Below are 17,688 nucleotides of genomic sequence, written 5' to 3' on the forward strand. Positions count from 1 at the left end.
ATTGGATAGCTCTACCAAAGACACAGCACAGACACAAAGGGCTGAATGGCCTCCTGTGCTGTATCGTCCTATGAAAAATCTGAATATGTTTCTGGGAGGGGAGAAAAATCCAAAGATGTGGTGATGACCCTCCAGATCAAAGGGTTATCTGGGAACTGGATGAATGATAGGATCAATAATCAACCTTCTTAACCGATGAAATTTAAGGAGTTGAATGATTAGCAGAACTCTGAAGTGGCGGCTTGGACATCCAATAACTTAAATCGGTTTTTATTAAACTATGTTTGAATTGCATGTCTGTGGAGCTTGACACATAAACAAATGAATAAGACAGCTTTCAGGTTTTATTTTAATTCATGAAATTCAGAAAGCGAGCTGCCTACATGTGATCGCTTGGTATTCTTTAGTAGTTCAAAGCATGACCTGACTTGTGGCATCAACATGGTTACTAATGACTGGAAACAACGATTACGAGGATGTCACGCACAATAATGATGTGCCCTCTGATGTACTTGAGCATTTTAAGTATTCACAAAGCTGTAGTGGACCCACATACTTTAAGGTTGGTGGGGATGGGGGGAGGGGTGCAGCAGCGGTGTGGATAACTGTAATCCTATAAAGTTGAAAAGAATGTAACATCAACAACAACAACAAGGACTTGCATTCATATAGTACCTTTAACATTGTAAAGCTTCCCAAGGCGCTTCACAGGAGCCTCATCAAACAACGAGCTGCATGAGATATTAGGAAGATTGGAACAGGAGCAGGCCATTTAGCCCCTCGAGTGGTCACTACATTTCAAAATAATTAATTGGTTGTTAATTCATTAACCGGTTCCACTGACAATATGATAGAAGCAATATCAATGCAAGTATTTTCTTCTTTCTCTCTTGCAGTTCTGGACGAATTAATTATGTCTAATGGCTGAACCAGCTGGGTTTACACTGAATAAATCTGCCTCCGTTTCTCTCACGTATGAAGCTATGACGGCACCATTGACGTAAATAACAGGTTTAAAAAGATCCTCTTTTATTCTATTACAGACATCACTAGGGCCAAGGCAAGCCACTATCACAAAATGTCAATGTGGGCTACCAAAGAGAAACAGGCTTTCCAACACATTCCTGTAACTGGAGATTGGAACACAGCTATTACTGGGAGCTGAGGAAGCATGATCGTAAATAAGACATTATTTAAACATAAAATGTGTAATAAAACTGCTGACGCCACCAACAATTGCACATCATTTTTTTTTAGACGTATTGCATTAAGTTCTAAGGAGATTTACCCATTCAATAACTGATGCAGTCTTAAATATTCCTCCAGCAACCATTGCTCCTTTCGTTTTTTTGGTCATCTCTTCCTTCAAAGTAATTAACAAAATCAGCCTGGTCTGTGAAAGTGCAGTAAACTCTCCAGAAACAATCTTATTTTAAAAAAATATATGCGATCCTGTCTATTTTGCTGCACTTTTTTTTTAATGTTTTCATAAAAGACCTGCAAAAGGGTGCATTTGACCCTGATAGATTGTTCTGACTTACATGACACTAAGTATATCTACTTTTTTCAGACATTCCTTGTCTGTAAAGAATTAAAATTGAAAATGATCATCATTTATGAGCTCCAGGGATTGCTTTGCAGTGGTGCCTCAAGGTGAGACAGACTGAAAGTGTGGCAGAAACAATTTCAATAAGAACTTTCAAAAGGGAATTAGATAAATACTTGGAGGGGAAGCATTTGGGGAAAAAGGGTCATGGAGCTAATTGGATAGCTCTTTGAAAGAGCCAGCACAGACACGATGGGCCTTCTATGCAGTATCATTCTACGATTTTATGAAAAGTCATGCCCTTAGGAAACAATGGTATTTTACAATTCTCTGTTCCAAGGAGCTGCTCAAGCCCTTTCTGACCTCAAGGGTCTGAATTCACATGCTAAATATCAGCATTGCTGGAATGTTCCAGGTGGGCATGAGTTAAGGAAGGTGACGTGAAACAAAAATTGCTAATTCACAAGTCAGAGGAAGCAAAGCACCATTAGCTGCCTCTGTGGCAAACTGAACTATAACTGTAGGTTAATGAAGCACACTAATTGTAATGCAGTAATTATACATCATTTGCATAATATAGTGAGGGAAGAAAACATTTGAGAAATGACTCAAGCCAGCTTATTCTAATTGATAGGATCGTTGTGTGCTGATGAAAAGAGACAGTCTGACAATATCCTTCTGTTCCAAACTCCAGGCAACATTCATGATGAGTTCCTTACCGTCAGTTGGGTCCTTGCAATCTCAGACTGGCAGGCCATTATGTATTTGGAGGAAGCCCATTTATTTGGGCTCAAAATTATAATCCATTTTGATGAAGGCACTTGTAACATGAAACTCAGTTTCAGTCTTAAATGGGCTGAAAGCCTGTGCGAGTCTCACAAATCTCACTCCCAGCATTTTGCTAATGTGATGGGGCTCTGTAAACCATGCAGCAAATGAGAAAATGAGGCAGCCAGCTTGTATCATTTCTCTTCAGCCTCTTGCAACCAGCCCAAGAGTAATATTGGCAGGGGATAATGAATATTTTCACTTCAGTTTTCTCTTGGGTACTGCACGAGACCTGCCAATAGAGAGATTTATTCCTATGTGCTCTACCTCTGTGTCAGTATCATGTAGATTAAGGCAAACTTTGAAACAGATTAAAATGAAATGAGATAAAAATCCACTTTAGCTAATGAGCTTCCTCAGGTCTAATGTTGACATGCACCAGCTACATAAGCACTCACACGATATGAGAAAACTAATTATAAGAATTGATCTTCTGAAATGCAGAGAGATATTGCAACAAAAACAGAAAATGCTGGAAAAACTCAGCAGGTCTGGCAGCATCTGAGAGAAACAGAGTTAACGTTTCGAGTCCATGTGAGCCTTCTTCAGAGCTGCCGGAGAGAAGAGCAGTATTTCTTCAAGGTAGGCATTCCTGGAAGAGAAGTGGCAGCGAATTAACCACTAAGACAAAAGCAAAATACTGCGGATGCTGGAAATCTGAAACAAAAACAGGAAATGCTGGGAAAAACTCAGCAGGTCTGGCAGCATCTGTGGAGAGTTAATCTATCGAGTCTGTATGACCCTTCTTCAGAGATATTGCAGCTACTTACTGTAAATGGCACCATAGCAAACAGTACAGATGAGCTGAGGGACCTTGGTGTCCATATACACAAATCCTTAAAGGTGATAGGGCAGGTTGATAAGGTAGTTAAAAAGAATATGAGTTAGCTAGGAATATAAATAGAGAAATCGAATATAAAAGCAAAGTGATCCTGCTAGAACTTTATAAATCATCAGTTAGGCCTCAGCTGGAGTGTTGTGGACAATCCTGGGCCACACACTTCAAGAAGGATGTAAAGGCCTCAGAGAGGATACAGAGGAGGTTTACCAGGATGTTCCCAGGGATGAGGGACTTCTGTTCTGAAGAGAGGTTGGGAAAGTTAGGACTTCTCCTTGGAACAGAGAAGGTTAAGAGGTGACTGAACAGAGCTTTTCAAAATGATGAGACGTTTTGATTGAGTAAGTACAGAGAAAAAAGATTCCCTCTGGTGAATGAGTCATAGATTTAAAATCATTGGAAAAAGATCTAGAATGGAGATGAGGAGAAATATTTTCACTCGGGGAGCTGTCATGATCTGGAATGCTCGACCTGATAGAAACTGACTCCATAAATAATTTTAAAAGGGAGTTAAGACAGGTATTTGAGGATGAGGAACTTAGAGGATTGTGAACAAAAAGCAAAGGTTTAAGACTAAGCATGACGTCTGCTCTTTCTAAAAGCTAGTATAGACGCAGTAATCTGTGCTCTACTTACCTATGATTATAAAATCAGAGGGGATCCAAGAACGTAACTTCACAGCTGAATAATTTCAGGCAAAAACACGCAGTCAGGCTTGACTTCTGGAGGGATGTATTTCAATGTGAAGAATGACTGTTTCCCATCAGAGACTTTTGCAATGCTCTATCTATATACAGCTTCTGTGTAACAGTAACAGTACTCTGAAGCACTGACACCTCATACTCACATACACCTTTTCTATGGTAACAGCAGGAAGATCTTGAATTAATTTTTTTACATCAATCACAGCTCTGGATTTTGAAAAAGATTGAAAATGGCCTTTCCTTATATATTCTCTAAAAGCCATAAGCAACCAAATCCAGCAATTTAAATATTTTACTGTATGTCTAAACCTACAAAACCTCAACATTTAGCCTCAAAACATTTGTTGGAATAAGCAGTAATCTCTCAATGAACCAATGACCTTCTAGCTCCATTGCTACTGTAGGAAGGCAATTTGCTGATTTTCAATCAGTCGTATCGACAATGACTGGTTTGATCCCTCTCTTGCTCAACAGAAGGTCTTTCATTTAACTAACGCATGACTTTTTACTACTAATTCATTCAACGATGGCCATTGATGTTGTTTGAAGCATAATCACTGTTGCAATGTGGAAAATGAGGAAGCCAATATGTGCGCAGTAAGCTACCATTAACAATACGATTCTGACATACGATAATCTATTTTACATGATAGTTGAGGGATAAACATCAGCCAGGACATTGAGGAAAACTCTCCAGCTCTTCTTTGAAATAGTGTTATGGAATCTTTTACATCCACCTGAGAGGGCAGACAGGGTCTCAGTTTAACATGTCATCCAACAGATGGCACTGGAGACAGTGCAGCACCCTTTCCTGCATGCACAATTTTGAGTTTGGTTAAAGAAAGCCCACATTGATGAAAATTTAAGCATCAAAATAGCACACAATTTGCAAGCTTTACAAACTAGTCTCCAGGAAAAAGCACTTTTCTGCAGTTCCATTAATGGTTGTCTGTTCTACACTGGAATTAAGCAGGCTAAAATGAAAACATTCAAGGTGAAAGGTACTAGCATCTGGTATCACTCAGACTAGCATTTGCCTACACAAACCCAGAACTTGAAACAGTTCTGGTTGAGGCCAGCAAGGGCTCTGCACATATAATCTGTAGCTCTTTCTGAAACACTTGACAGATTTTTGACTAAGCGCTGTCGAAACTGCCTCTGTGAAACACATGTTCTAGCCTCTGAAATGTTTCAAGCTGGAATGCTGACCCTCAAATTTGAAATGGCTCTTTTAACTGGGCACCAAGCTGTTAACTAGCTGTTTGCAGCGGGGATGGTGCTCTGAGGTCGAGACTGAAACACATTGTGTGGGACACTCGATGGAGCACCTGTTATCTGGCCAAAGAATGATAAATGGCAACATTTGAATAAAATGGGCTCCATTTCCCAGCACAGACATTCCTTGTCTTGATGAGCATAAAGGACTACCAGCAACAGTAGCTATTGCTGGAGTTATAAGGGTCGATTAGGCTCGATACTTTTCTTTATTTCCTTAAGAATTGATGTACTCACATTTACGAGCTGAGGTGCAGCGTCGCAGCTATTTATCCTTGTTGCCAAGTGTAATAAACTTGGCGTACCGGACAGGTTTCTTACTTGAAACAGATAACTTTATTTACAGAGCTCTTGTAGAAGCTCCATGCTTGAACCAGGCCCATGACTAGAAAGCTCCGCCCCTAAGGTTACCCGCACTCGGGGCTGAATCATCAGTACAAGCACGTGACCCTAAAAGAGTAGGAAAGGTTTTACTTACAATCACTACATATAGCCCCTTTGTTACGATGTGAAAGGTGAAGAAAAGGCTGCACTCCTCCTTCAAATATCATGAATATTATCGAGATGCTTCTGCTGACTTGGCTTTCATGTTTTCACCATGCATAGTGGAGACTTGCTTTCCAGAAGCCAGTACCACTACCATGAACACCCCTTTGTCCTTTTGTTCACGACATCTTTGGCAATCTCTCCTTTGTCCCCACCTATTGCTGGCCTTCTATCCAGCTTCACCTGCTTCACCCCCTTTAAACAATATAAATTTCATCACATTTTTACTTCTCTTTAGCTCTGAAGAAGAGTCATACTGACTTGAAACATTAACTCCATTTTTCTCTCCACAGATGCTGTTAAACCTGCTGAGTTTTTCCAGCATTTTCTGTTTTTGTTTCAGATTTCCAGCATCTGCAGTATTTTGCTTTTATATTTTTGCTTTCCAGAAGGTTTTACTTCTGTAAAAACAAGCAGAGTGCACATGCTTCAGGTAACCTGTTCAACTAGAAACAGCACAACATCTGATCAGTAAAATGCCAGTGCATTTACTGTGCTCCACGTGAAAGGGCAATCAGAACTGCAAGGCTGTATGTCATGAACTGTATAAAATAGGTACATTACATGACATACACCATGACTTGTGTCTGCCCAAGACCTTTTTTAACTTAGATATCACTGGGATGCTTAAACCTAACAATGTATGTGCAAATTTAGGTTTTACTCTTAGAAAGCATGTATTCATCTGGCAGCTTTCAACCCTAATCCCATAATGCTGTTAATGGCCAGAATAAGCAAGAGGGAAGATTTCTTACTGTCTCTAAATACCAGCATTAAAACAGTCAGGAAGCCTTCCTGTGCTCACAATACTGGATCTAGAAAATTGCAAAGGCATTCTAGAACAACATGTTTATGATCGCACAAGCATTCACTAAACAGCTTATTCCAAACTTCATATACATGGCCATGCAGTCTTATTTCTGCCACTCCATGCTGGAACCATTGTTCCATCACCAATTAAAAATGTCAGACCTCCAAACAAGCTTTTAACACAAATCACCTGCATGCTGTTTGTTCAGTTACTTAAACACAAGCCAAGTTTCAGGCTGTGCACCCCTGATGAACAGCCCATCAGTGACCTGTTTAACACATCTGTGTACTGCAGATTGACTGATGTCAGCATACAATGAGCCTAAAGCTTGGCCTAAATAGCCAAGTGGTTATGGTACTGGGTTTGTAACCCCAAGACTCAAGAGTTCAAATCTCACAATGGCAAACTATGAAACAATATAACTTCATCTGAAACAGATGGAAACAGGTTTACTCAAAAAGAGTATCAAGAGTTCAAATCTCACAATGGTAAACTATGAAACAAAGTAACTTCATTTGAATAGGAATAGATGGAAACATATTTTTTGGCTTGGCCTAAATAGCCAAGTGGTTATGGTACTGGGTTTGTAATCCCAAGATCAAGAATTCAAATCTCACAATGGCAAACTATGAAATAATGTAATTTCATCTGAATAGGAACAGATGGAAACGTGTTTGTACTCAAAAAGAGTCACAATTTATTGCCTACGGCCATACTAGTCTGAAAAAAAAACGCCCGATCTCGTCTGATCTCGGAAGCTAAGCAGACTCAGGCCTGGTTAGTACTTGGATGGGAGACTGCCTGGGAATACCAGGCGCAGTAGGCTTCGTGCAGCGCTGGACAGGACTGCTCCGAGTGCTATCTTACCGAGGTCGAGTTCTGGTCATAAACCAGCTGATCGCCGCCATGTTGTGGTATCGGCTGGTCACTTTGACCCCTCCCCCGGACTTTGTCACAAGAATCCAGAGATTGTTAGTCGACTTCTTCTGGGACAAAAGATTGCACTGGGTCGCTGCCGAGGTTCTGAGTCTCCCGCTTAGGGAGGGTGGTCAGGCACTAGTGTGCCTACGCACACAGGTGGCGACTTTCCGCCTTCAGACCCTGCAGCGATACCTCTACGTCGAGCCTCCTCCTAGATGGTGTGCCCTGATGACGTATTTCTTCCGTCAGGTGCACGGCCTGAATTATGACGTGCAGCTCCTGTTTATAGAACAGCTGGGCCTCGGTGGCTCCTTGCAGGCGTTGCCCGTCTTTTACCAGGACCTGATCAAAGTCTGGAAAGTGGTCACCTCGCGACGCAGCTCTCCCCCGTCAGGAGTAGCGGCTATCATCAGAGAGCCGCTGCTCAAGAATCCGCCCCTCTGTCCTTTTCAGTGGTTGGCGGAGAGGAGGGCTGTGGCCGCAGGGGTGACCAGGATCGGGGACGTGCTGGGTGGCGGAGGACTGGGCTGGATGCTCCCGCAGGAGTTGGTGCGACGCGCGTCTGTGAGTGTCCAGGTCGCAGCCGATGCCATCCAAGACCTGAGAACGGTCGTGCTCGGACCCGACGTTATTTTGGGTCTTGAGGCGGCCCAGGTACGCGGTGGTCTTCTGTCTGAGCGTTCCCCTGTTCGGACAGAATTCCACATTGGCCCCAAGCCCCGAACCCTCCCTCGGGTGCTGGTGCCCCGCAATATGAGCCGCCTCGGGGACATGCCCTCTGTGCCTTTTGGCACGGCAAAGAGGGGCTTTTTGTACGGACTGCTGCTGCACACCTTCCATTTTCTCGCCCTTGTCCGTCGCCCGGACACGCCTTGGCGTGCCTTGTTGCCGTCCGGCGGCGGAGGCCCCCGATGGGAGGCCCTCTACGGAGGTGTCCTCCCCCTTTCTATCGGGGACCTGGGTTGGAGGGTGTTGCACGCAGCAGTCCCTTATAATAAGAGGATGCATAGGTTCACGGACTCAGGACACGTGCCCTTTTTGCGGTCTTGTGGAGTCCGTGGACCATGTATACATAGGGTGTTGTAGGCTGCACTCCCTTTTTAGTTATTTGAAAAACCTTTTATTGATGTTTTGTTTGCACTTCAGCCCCACGCTCCTGATCTATGGGCACCCGGTGCGGAAGGGGGTCGGGAAGGAGGAGGACCTCCTCGTGAACCTGCTCCTGGGCCTGGCCAAGTTGGCCATTAACAGGTCCAGGCAGCGGGCGATCGACGGGGGAGTCCCGCCCGATTGTTTGTCCCTCTTCCGTGGCTACGTTCGCTGCCGGATGTCCCTGGAGAAGGAGCACGCTGTGTCTGCTGGTACTCTCGAGGCCTTCCGTGCTCGGTGGGCACCACGGGGACTGGGGTGTTTTGTTGACCCCTTTAATCACATTTTGATTTAAAGTTTGTAAGTTTCCTTTAAACTTTGTTCTTGGTTTTACAGCTGACCTGAATTAGGGGCTGTGCCTGATTTATCCCAATTTTGTTGATTTGGTTTTCATTTAAAAGATTATCAAGAGTTCAAATCTCACAATGGCAAACAACGTAACTTCATCTGAAACAAATAGAAACGGGTTTGTACTCGAAAGAGTTACTTCTACCTTTACTCAAAAGAATTACATCTTATACCTGGGCCTGGCCAAGTTGGCCATTAACAGGTCCAGGCAGCGGGCGATCGACGGGGGAGTCCCGCCCGATTGTTTGTCCCTCTTCCATGGCTACGTTCGCTGCCGGATGTCCCTGGAGAGGGAGCACGCGGTGTCTGCTGACACTCTCGAGGCCTTCCATGCTCGGTGGGCACCGCGGGGACTGGGGTGTTTTGTTGACCCCTTTAATCACATTTTGATTTAAAGTTTGTAAGGTTCCTTTAAACTTTGTCCTTGGTTTTACAGCTGACCTGAATTAGGGGCTGTACCTGATTTATCCCAATTTTGTTGATTTGATTTTCATTTAAAAGATTATCAAGAGTTCAAGGTTCCTTTAAATTTTTGTCCTTGGTTTTTACAGCTGACCTGAATTAGGGGCTGTGCCTGATTTATCCCAATTTTGTTGATTTGGTTTTCATTTAAAAGATTATCAAGAGTTCAAATCTCACAATGGCAAAACTATGAAACAATGTAACTTCATCTGAAACAGATGGAAACGTGTTGGTACTCGAAAGAGTTAGGGAGGGTGGTCAGGCGCTAGTGTGCCTACGCATACAGGTGGCGACTTTCCGCCTTCAGACCCTGCAGCGATACCTCTACGTCGAGCCTCCTCCTAGATGGTGTGACCTGACGACGTATTTCTTCCGTCAGGTGCACGGCCTGAATTATGACGTGCAGCTCCTGTTTATAGAACAGCTGGGCCTCGGTGGCTCCTTGCAGGTGTTGCCCGTCTTTTACGAGGACCTGATCAAAGTCTGGAAAGTGGTCGCCTCGCGACGCAGCTCTCCCCCGTCAGGAGTAGCGGCTATTGTCAGAGAGCCGCTGCTCAGGAATCCGCCCCTCCGTCCTTTTCAGTGGTTGGCGGAGAGGAGGGCTGTGGCCGCAGGGGTGACCAGGATCGGGGACATGCTGGGTGGCGGAGGACTGGGCTGGATGCTCCCGCAGGAGTTGGCGCGACGAGCGTCTGTGAGTGTCCAGGTCGCAGCCGATGCCATCCAAGACCTGAGAACGGTCGTGCTTGGACCCGACGTTATTTTGGGTCTTGAGGTGGCCCAGGTGCGCGGTGGTCTTCCGTCTGAACGTTACCCTGTTCGGACGGAATTCCACATTGGCCCCAAGCCCCGAACCCTCCCTCGGGTGCTGGTGCCCCGCAATATGAGCCGCCTCGGGGACATACCCTCCGTGCCTTTTGGCACGGCAAAGAGGGGCTTTTTGTACGGACTGCTGCTGCACACCTTCCATTTTCTCGCCCTTGTCCGTCGACCGGACACGCCCTGGCGTGCCTTGTTGCCGTCCGGCGGCGGAGGCCCCCGATGGGAGGCCCTCTACGGAGGTGTCCTCCCCCTTTCTATCGGGGACCTGGGTTGGAGGGTGTTGCATGCAGCAGTCCCCTATAATAAGAGGATGCATAGGTTCACGGACTCTCAGGACACGTGCCCTTTTTGCGGTCTTGTGGAGTCCGTGGACCATGTATACATAGGGTGTTGTAGGCTGCACTCCCTTTTTAGTTATTTGAAAAACCTTTTATTGATGTTTTGTTTGCACTTCAGCCCCACGCTCCTGATCTATGGGCACCCGGTGCGGAAAGGGGTCGGGAAGAAGGAGGACCTCCTCGTGAACCTGCTCCTGGGCCTGGCTAAGTTGGCCATTAACAGGTCCAGGCAGCGGGTGATCGACGGGGGAGTCCCGCCCGATTGTTTGTCCCTCTTCCGTGGCTACGTTCGCTGCTGGATGTCCCTGGAGAGGGAGCATGCGGTGTCTGCTGGTACTCTCGAGGCCTTCCGTGCTCGGTGGGCACCGCGGGGACTGGGCTGTTTTGTTGACCCCTTTAATCACATTTTGATTTAAAGTTTGTAAGGTTCCTTTAAACTTTGTCCTTGGTTTTACAGCTGACCTGAATTAGGGGCTGTACCTGATTTATCCCAATTTTGTTGATTTGATTTTCATTTAAAAGATTATCAAGAGTTCAAGGTTCCTTTAAATTTTTGTCCTTGGTTTTTACAGCTGACCTGAATTGGGGGCTGTGCCTGATTTATCCCAATTTTGTTGATTTGGTTTTCATTTAAAAGATTATCAAGAGTTCAAATCTCACATTGGCAAGCTATGAAACAATGTAACTTCATCTGAATAGGAACAGATAGAAACGTGTTTGTACTTGAAAGAGTTACAGTGAGCCTGAGAGTTATGTTAGGAATGTAACGGTTTTTATGGTATTGCCACTGGCAGTGTGCAGGTTAGCTACAGGCCATACTATTCTATCATTGTCTGCCTGGTGACACTTGTCCTGCAAAGGCAGTTTCCCAGGACCTATACAGGCAGATATGACTGGATATAGAGGCATGGACAGCTTTGGTAAAGATGTAAGTAATCCACTTCCAGTACATTCGAACCTGAGTTGCATCCTTCTTCCCCCTCTTCCTCCTTCCAAATGCAGAGAGGAATTTCCATTAGAATTCCCAACTCCTGGTGCATTCTCCAGGTGAATTCCTATCTCGTTCCAGTGGATGAGTCACACAAAGTTAGTGTGTAGGTTATCACGAAGGCGAATGGAATGCTACCTTATATTACGAGAGGAATTGAACATAATCGAACATCTTGAATACTGTGTGCAGTTTTGGTCTCCTTAGTTAAGGATGGATGTAAATGTGTTGGAGGTGGTTCAGAGGATGTTTACTGGATTGATATCTGGAATAAGCAGGTTGTCTTATGAGGAAATGTTAGACTGACTGGGTTTGTTTCCACTGGAGTTTAGAAGAGTGAGGGGTGACTTGATTGAAATATATAAGATCCTGAATGATCTTGACAAGGTGGATGTGGAAAGAATGTTTCCTCTTGTGCATGAGTCCAGAACTAGGGGGCACTGTTTTAAAATTAGGTGTTGCCCTTTTAGGACAGAGATGAGGAGAATTTTTTTCTCTCAGAGGGTTGCGCGACTTTGGAACTCTGCCTCAGAAGGCGGTGGAGCTGGGGGTCATTGAATATTTTTAAGGCAGAGGCAGATAGATTCTTGTTAGGCAAGTGAATCAAAGGTTATCAGAGGCAGATGGGAATGTGGAACTCAAAACGTAAACAGATCAGCCATGATCTTATTGAATGGCAGAGCCGGCTCAATGGGCTGAATGGCCTAGTTTATATGTTTGTATGTCCAGGAAGCTAATGGTATGTGGGGCACAATAATGGAAATCCGGTCATAATGATCGCCACTTAATTTCCCAGTCTCCGTTCCCCATACTGGCCACACAAAATGAAAAAAATCTACCACATTTCTAAGATTTCCTCTGTTTCTTTCTAATGTCAAAAAGGTGAAAACTTCAACATCAATTGGGCTGAATGACAGAAATGAAGTTTAGAGATTCTGAAGGAGACTGATTTTTAAAAAAAAACACATTTGCAGTAAGTTAAATATGTTTTGCATCAAGCAGTTGAGCAAAACTTCAATTTGGTCTTTGAACAAATTGGATTTTAATTGTATAATATGGGAAAATGTGAACGTGTCCACTTTGGCAGGAAAAATAGAAAAGCAGTATGTTATTAAAATGGAGGGAGATTGCAGGACTCAGTGGTATAGAGGGATCTGGGTGTCCTGGCACATGAATCACAAAAAGTTAGTACGCAGGTACAGTGAGTGATTAGGAAGGTGAATGACATGTTGGTATTTATTGCAAGGGGAATGGAATAGAAAAGCAGGGAAGGTTTATTGAAGCTGTACAGCTGTATGTTTCCACCAATTAGCTCAGTTGGCTGGCCAGCTGGTTTATGATGCTAACAGTGTGGGTTCAATTCCTGCATTGGCTGAGGTCATCCATGAAGGTCCTGCCTTCTAAACCTTGCCCCTTGCCTAAGATGTGATGACCCTCAGGTTAAACTCACCACCAGGCATCCCTCTCTCTAATGAGAGAGCAGCCTATTATCCTTTGGGACTACAGTGACTTTCATTTCATTTTTAAATGCCATTGGCTACAAGGAGATTTCTCCCCAGGTTTCAAAGTCAAGACTTTGTGTTTGAAATAAACATCTTGTCAGAGGTACCCTCATTTACGTTAAGTCTGGCCTATCTGAGATACATTTACATATGGCTCTTTGGCTCTTCAACAATCCCAAGTTGAGTATACACTGTCAGCAACTGGGGCTATCTGGGTTTGAGGTATCCACAAATGCACAAATTACGGATGTATTTGAAGTGAATTTCCCCAGCATATAGACTTAGGCTTGTGAGTTAGGTGATTATTAGGTCCAGTTTATTGCAGGACTCGTAGGCTTCTCCGGACTGAAATGAATGCAGATCTGAAGTCAGAACCATTGTGATATCAGTCTCAAGGTTCACAATCAATCTCCTGACTGTTCCAATTCCACAATCTCTCTTAATGTTTCTATCTGGAATGGAAGGCATCCAATGTTAAGCTACAAAACACTCAATTTTAAAAACACTCCCGAGGAACTAGGTTGGTCGCATGAGACCTTATTCCAGCCAACAGCAGTCAGTTCAGGTTCAGAGTCTAAAATCCCTCTTATATCCATTAAGAAGAGCAACACCAATTCAGCAGGTGTTGCAAGTGAGGAGAGGGAAGAAGAATCACACAGCAGAATCATATAGGAAGCTCAAAACTAAAACATTTCATTAGTGGCTGGCAAATCACATTCCAAATCAGCATTAATTAAAAACCCAGTGAGGTGCCATAACCCTCCCCCCTCCACCATTTGAACTTCCTGCCTGCACCATGTACCCACTCCCCCACCCACCCCGCCCCCATGCTGGGTGGGCAGGAGAGGTTAAAATACCACCTGAGACCTCTCTTGCCGGCCAGAAACATTTGTTCTGATTAGCAACCTTTGCAAATTCAGGAGGATAATTTGCCTGTGCTGCCTCGCCATGTTTGATCAGATGAACTAATCCATTACATAAGCACCATGTTATTAAAAATAGATAGTAGACCTTACAATACAACATCCTTGATCCAAGTTAATGGGTCTTTAAAATATCATATCTGTCAGTTCAACCCTTCAATACCAATACGCCCATGCAGTGTACACAAGCTTTATTCAGTGAGAACATTCTATTCCTTTAGCTTCTACTCAACAGGGAATAAGGACATGCTAACTTTTTGTCCAGGTTAATATTGCTTTCACTTGGCTTTTCTAGTAAGGCTTGCAAAATTCTTCCAACAATTACAGAATTCATTCAGAATGAGTGAACTGAGAAATATTTATTTCAAATCCACACAGATTCTCAAAAGAAGAATGTGGAATTACTCAATAACTGATGGCACAAAAGGACTGAGAACCTATACATTTTATACCTTCCAGTGTGTGCGGTTTTGTTAATGACTTATTGATTAGATTTGAGTCTGTATCATTGTCCTCACAATTCTTTTAAGATTCATTCAGTTCACATTATTTGGCTGTGATTCACTACAGGGTGAAGAAGAGAGGTGCACCTGAGATAAAATTCATCGTACGAATTGAACATTCAGCCTCAATAAACACTGCATCAAATTTCATCGAGTGAGTTAGACAATCTGTCCCAGTTTAATCTTTAAACATTTTCACTCACTCAGTTTCCACTCAGTTGTGTTCGACAACAAAAGGATCTTTATTTCTGTTAACATATATTATCTGTTTTGGGACATTTCCCCACAGTTTCCACACAGGCTATGATAAGCTAATTCGCTTAAGAGTGTTGCTTGTAGTGCATGGAGTAGCAATAGAGTGTGAAGTGGCTCAAGATGCTTCCACTGCATAAGAACAATTTCTAAATTCCATCGTGTGCTTCATATGACTAATTTTGAAAGCACAGCTCTGCCAGTCAGGATTAAAGTTTACATTTGAAAATCCATAATCGCACACAAATTTCAGAAGGTATATCAACGAATATCACGCCCTTTGTAAAACAGTGTACATGCAGTAGGATTTTATGCTTCAAAATGCAGAATTGATAATGAACCCCAGTACACTCCTGGTTATGTTACTTCGAGCTGCACAGAACATTCAGAAGCCACCAGTATCAGGTACTCAGAACTGAGCAGGACTCCACAATGAGAAAGCTCCAAACTGCTTGGAATAACTGTACTAGACACGGTCTTATCTCCTTGCAGAGGGAAGTTGGGCAGGATCATTAAAAGAGGTGACGGGGGGGGGGGGGGTGTAGAAGATCCTATGCCAATATTTTGAAGAATATGATAAACGTAAGGTTCAGTACAGAACCAAGCTGACTATAGAATGAACAAAGGAGATCGAAAAAAGGGGATGAGGGGAGAAGATAAGAATGGATTAGTGGCTATCATAAAATGAACCCATAGTCTCTAATAAACACATAAATAGTAAAAGAGCAATTGATTCTTGATGGTTTTGTTAATTTTAAATCTAAAATTAATAGTTGTTTTGTAATTGGATGGCGTAGGCTGGGTGTATAGAGTTAGGTTGTAGATCAGCCATGATCTCACTGAATGGCAGAACACGTCAAATGGCCTACTGCTGTTCCTATTTTTATACCTGTTGGCTACTGATTCTGATGAATGCAGAAATCTGTTCAGAATTAAGAACTCCATTGTTCATAGATTTCAATGATTCAGAGTTTTATGCAAAATCACTCTCACTGTTACAAATCCAGGGATGTCATTGCCAATATGTTAGTCATTCTTTTGTTCGCAAGCCTTGGTACAGAAAGAGAATTAATAGCATAGCAACATGAACTAAGAGATTATTACCTGTGGCAGAAGTAATGCGGCAAGAATTCCCACTGTGATACCAATGTTATCCATAAACCACAAGCTGATGGCATCGACACAGCCTCGGACATAGATGATTGTGTCAACCTCGAAACGCTGTGTATCAAGCCATAATAAAACCAGATCAGCAGAGTGGACAACGATTTCTCCATAAAACATTTATTACTGAATCTGACCTCAGCCCACCTGTTTTTCGAGATTAAAATTCACCCCTGCGTGTCTCAGTGAGGACTCTGTAATCTGACTGGATGAAAAGCCTCATTGTTTCTCACCCACTGATGCCACAGATGTCCTGTCGAGGGTGCCATGTTGGAAAGGGCATGAAATTTGAGCATGAAAGCCTGATAAAACTTTGTGCGCTGCTGTTAGTGAGGCAAAGCGAGTGCTGTTCCTTTGTTGCTGACAGCAAAATCCATTATCCATTTGACTTATTCTTAACCCTGCCGTATTCCATCATATTCAGCAGATTCACCTTTTCTAAAGGGTACAAATAATTATGATTCTTCCTTAAGGGAGGGAAATTCTGTGACAAGCTAAAGATCGCTTTGCCACAAAATGAGAACAAAGTGTGAACAAATCTGGCCAATCCTTTTTTTTTTGCTTCTATTCAAATTGTAGCAAAGAATTATGACTGTAATAACGTGGCGCGCACACACACACACACACACACACACACACACACACACACCCTTACACACAGATACACACACTTACACTTAAACCACACATACATTTACACACAGATGCACACACCAGACGCTTACACTCAAACCACACATACACTTACACACAGCCACACACACACACACAGACATACATACGTAGTTACACACACACACCCACACACTCAAATGTAAGTAAACATCTGGAAATGGCACTAAGATAAAGGCATCAATTGATTACCAATCTTTCTGTGAATTTGTGGGTTTCAGAATGGGTCTGCATTTCCAAGAACAGAAGGCTCTAAGCAGTTAGGGCATTGGTCAAAGTTGACCATCCATGTTTCTGATGGGGCTGCATCTTCCAGTTGGCGAGCAGGGGGCGGGGCCCGCTCGCCGACACGTAAAATGACACAGGGTAAAGTTGGGCGGGTGTCCCGACGTCACCATGTCATTTACGGTTTCAGTTCGGCGTGCGTGGAGCCGAGTTGGTTGCACGCCCACCGACCTGTCAATGCCACTTAAGGCCATTAATAAAGTAATTGAGGCAATCAATGGACCTGCCCGTCCAACCTTAAGGTTGGTGGGTGGGCCAGGAGCCCAGGCGGGCTTCTGAAAAAACATGAAACCTCATCCACGGGTGGGATAAGGTTTCATAACGGATTTTAAATGTTTACAAAATGTTGAAATAAAAGAAATTGACAAGTCCCAGCCCGTGTGACAGTGTCACACGAGGGGACATGTCAGGAATTTTTTTTTTCACTTCTAAAAAACTTTTGAAACTTCCAGCGATCTCCCTGAGGTGGCACTTTGCCAGAGGGAGATCTGTGCACTGTTTCGCGCACATGCATGAAAGGGCGCACTCCCGGCTCAGGGAATTCCACCACCCCACCCCCCGGCCCCCAACAGGGAGTGCACAGCGCTTCCGAGCGGACATCACGCTGGGCGGGCCTTAACTGGCCCACCCATGTAAAATGACGGCGCGCCTCCGATCGGGAACCCACCTACCCGCGCCCGCTCCCGCACATCCCCCCCCGACAGGGGGAAAATGTTGGCCATGAAATATTTATATTGTCTGCTTCATGTAAAAACCAGCAGGACTGTTTTCACCTACTTGAAACTGAAACCTATCCATTTATCACCACTAT

The 17,688-nt window shown here is 43.8% G+C and overlaps 1 protein-coding gene and 1 non-coding gene across 7 annotated transcripts in view; one reads left to right on the forward strand and one right to left on the reverse strand.

Moving 5' to 3' along the window:
* zgc:110329 (uncharacterized protein LOC550500 homolog) overlaps positions 1-17,688 on the reverse strand; it is a 188,675-nt gene that overhangs the window by 14,282 nt on the left and 156,705 nt on the right. For 4 of the 6 annotated variants that reach the window (XM_041209088.1, XM_041209084.1, XM_041209086.1 and 1 more), the window contains one exon: positions 15,861-15,977. In XM_041209088.1, coding sequence (XP_041065022.1) covers positions 15,861-15,977 — 117 coding nt within the window. Of the gene's footprint in view, positions 1-380; positions 614-1,532; positions 2,607-15,860; positions 15,978-17,688 lie in introns of those variants that run through there. The other 2 variants (XM_041209087.1, XM_041209085.1) reach the window with 2 other exon arrangements.
* Positions 7,251-7,374, forward strand: LOC121290257. The gene has a single exon (XR_005945736.1). It is a non-coding gene; the product is annotated as a 5S ribosomal RNA (ribosomal RNA).

The sequence above is a fragment of the Carcharodon carcharias genome, chromosome 17 (genome assembly GCF_017639515.1).
Source record: "Carcharodon carcharias isolate sCarCar2 chromosome 17, sCarCar2.pri, whole genome shotgun sequence".
Classification (NCBI taxonomy): Eukaryota; Metazoa; Chordata; class Chondrichthyes; order Lamniformes; family Lamnidae; genus Carcharodon; species Carcharodon carcharias.